This window comes from Etheostoma spectabile, chromosome 8 (assembly GCF_008692095.1).
Source record: "Etheostoma spectabile isolate EspeVRDwgs_2016 chromosome 8, UIUC_Espe_1.0, whole genome shotgun sequence".
NCBI classification, from domain to species: Eukaryota; Metazoa; Chordata; class Actinopteri; order Perciformes; family Percidae; genus Etheostoma; species Etheostoma spectabile.
The window spans coordinates 28477176-28479231 of record NC_045740.1 but is presented as its reverse complement, the minus strand read 5'-3'; the positions used below and the strand labels follow the sequence as shown (position 1 = coordinate 28479231).

General features: G+C 38.9%; 1 protein-coding gene across 2 annotated transcripts in view; it reads left to right on the top strand.

Moving 5' to 3' along the window:
* Positions 1–2056, top strand: part of parp12a (poly (ADP-ribose) polymerase family, member 12a) — an 18106-nt gene that overhangs the window by 6307 nt on the left and 9743 nt on the right. The window contains exons 9-11 of one of the 2 annotated variants that reach the window (XR_004333273.1): positions 1–11; positions 239–390; positions 631–977. The exon at positions 1–11 is cut by the window's left edge and continues 120 nt beyond it. Coding sequence is in view for 1 of the 2 variants with exons in the window: in XM_032524716.1 (XP_032380607.1) it covers positions 1–11; positions 239–390; positions 631–887 (420 nt within the window). In the remaining variant the exon portion in view is untranslated. Of the gene's footprint in view, positions 12–238; positions 391–630; positions 1311–2056 lie in introns of those variants that run through there. The other variant, XM_032524716.1, reaches the window with a different exon arrangement.

The window sequence follows — 2056 nt, the reverse complement described above, 5'->3', positions numbered from 1 at the left end:
GTCTTTCAGTGGTAAATCATAGACCTGCTTAAAGCTATAGCCAATGTTCTCATAATAACAATGTATCAAATGACAAAGCCGAGGCAGTGTAAAAGTGGTCGCTTGTCTCGCAGTGATGAACCTACCGATTAAATATCCCCTGAAACTGCAGCTACTTTTTGGGTTAATCAAAAGTGAAAATAATAGTTAGTTGCACACATTTATCATCACGTTTATGTTTTCTGTATTGTGTGTTCAGGCAGAAAGAGCAGATGAAGACAAGGATCGGAGGGAAAGCTGTGAATGAGCAGTACTTGTTCCACGGGACAGATGAGTCCCTGATTGAGGCCATCTGTGAGCAAAACTTTGACTGGAGAATGTGTGGTGTCCATGGCACGGCCTACGGCAAAGGTACAGTACCTTCAGCAGCCTTTCTGGTAATAAGATGAATATACAGTATACATTATTGACAAGCCACAAATTAAGACTTTTCCTCAAATATACTGTTAGGTTTTGGTGTGGGAGTGTTAAACTTTAATTTCAGGTTCATCAGGGTTTTAGAAGTTATAAAAATGGATTGTACTTGACTACAGCAGTAGAAAAGAACCTAATGGACACTTGGGCTGTGTCAGTAACGCTCTATTTCTTTAGGGAGCTACTTTGCCAGAGATGCGTCCTACTCCGACAGATATGCCAGCGTCAAACGAACCCTGAACAAGATCATGTTTGCTGCTCTGGTCCTGGTGGGGGAGTATACCCGTGGAAGTAGCAGCTACGTCCGGCCCCCGGCAAAAGGAAAAGGCACAACCCTCTACGACAGTTGTGTTGACAACGAGAGCAATCCCAGCATCTACGTTGTCTTTGAAAAACTACAGATTTATCCAGAGTATCTAATCAAATACTCATAAGTTACAATGCCATCTTTTGCCTAACTTTGGATCAGGGGTAAAACTCTATTATGAAATACTCTTTACTTTGACTGGAAGAACTGTGGCTTTGTGGAGTTTTACAGTGGTGTAAGAAGTATTTAAAAAAAAAAAAATTTATTAGCCAATAATATCAAAAATTTTTCCTCTGTGTAAAGTGTAAAGTTTGGAAATGGGAATGATCACTGGGATTTTTCTCTGTAGTTTTCTTTGGGTGAGTTAAATACCTTTTGCAGAATGTATAGAAATAGAAAATAAGGCTTTTCCTTGGAAAATGTCTATTCTTATGTTGTGATAGTCCATGAATTTAAGTCTAAATGGATGATGCAGAGGGTTACAATGAACTGGTTATGTAATAAACACATTACAAATTGCCATTAATGTAGTCAATATAATACGTAAAAAAAAAAAGAAAGATTTAATTACACATGTGGTTCAGTATATTCAAATATCAGTAACACAAGTGACTGGTCTTTTTGTCAGAATATGTTCCTCTGCCGATGTCAGACTTGGAAATCTATGGTGATAATTATATAGTTAATTAACGGCTATTAATGGGGACGAAGAAGAAGCGGGAGCAGCATCAATGGGAGCAGCTCAGTTGAACACACTGGCCATTTGGTGAAGGTGCAAAGGTCTTCTACAGTGCCAGGAAGCAAAAAATGGGACCCTGGGTAAAGTGAAATCAAAACCATTGTTTAGATTAATGGGTAATGAAAGAAAAGCCTCCCCTAAAAAACCTTTTCATGACAAGACGATGTTGAAGCCCATTCAAAATTGATTTAAAAAAGCAATATTGCTCCATGCTGAGGTAAGCGGCTGAGACTCTTTAAAGTACCCCTCCTTTTCTTTATACTGTACGTTCCTCTTTTTATTCGCATCTCATTTTCAGTCCACTTTGTAGCTCACTTGCTCTAGTTTACTTGATCATGTAACCTACGGGAAAATCTTTGTGTCAAAGGAACAGATCTTTAAAACTGGGCCATTGTTACAACATGGACCCGCAGAATGCTTTGTAACGGTTCATAGGGTTTTTTCTACCATCCAAGAAGAACGGTGAGTTTCTAATTGTCTGGTGGAGAATTCTCTTGACCTTCATCCATGTCTCTTCGTCGAATCTTTACAATTTTAGGTCCTAGAGTGCTTGACGA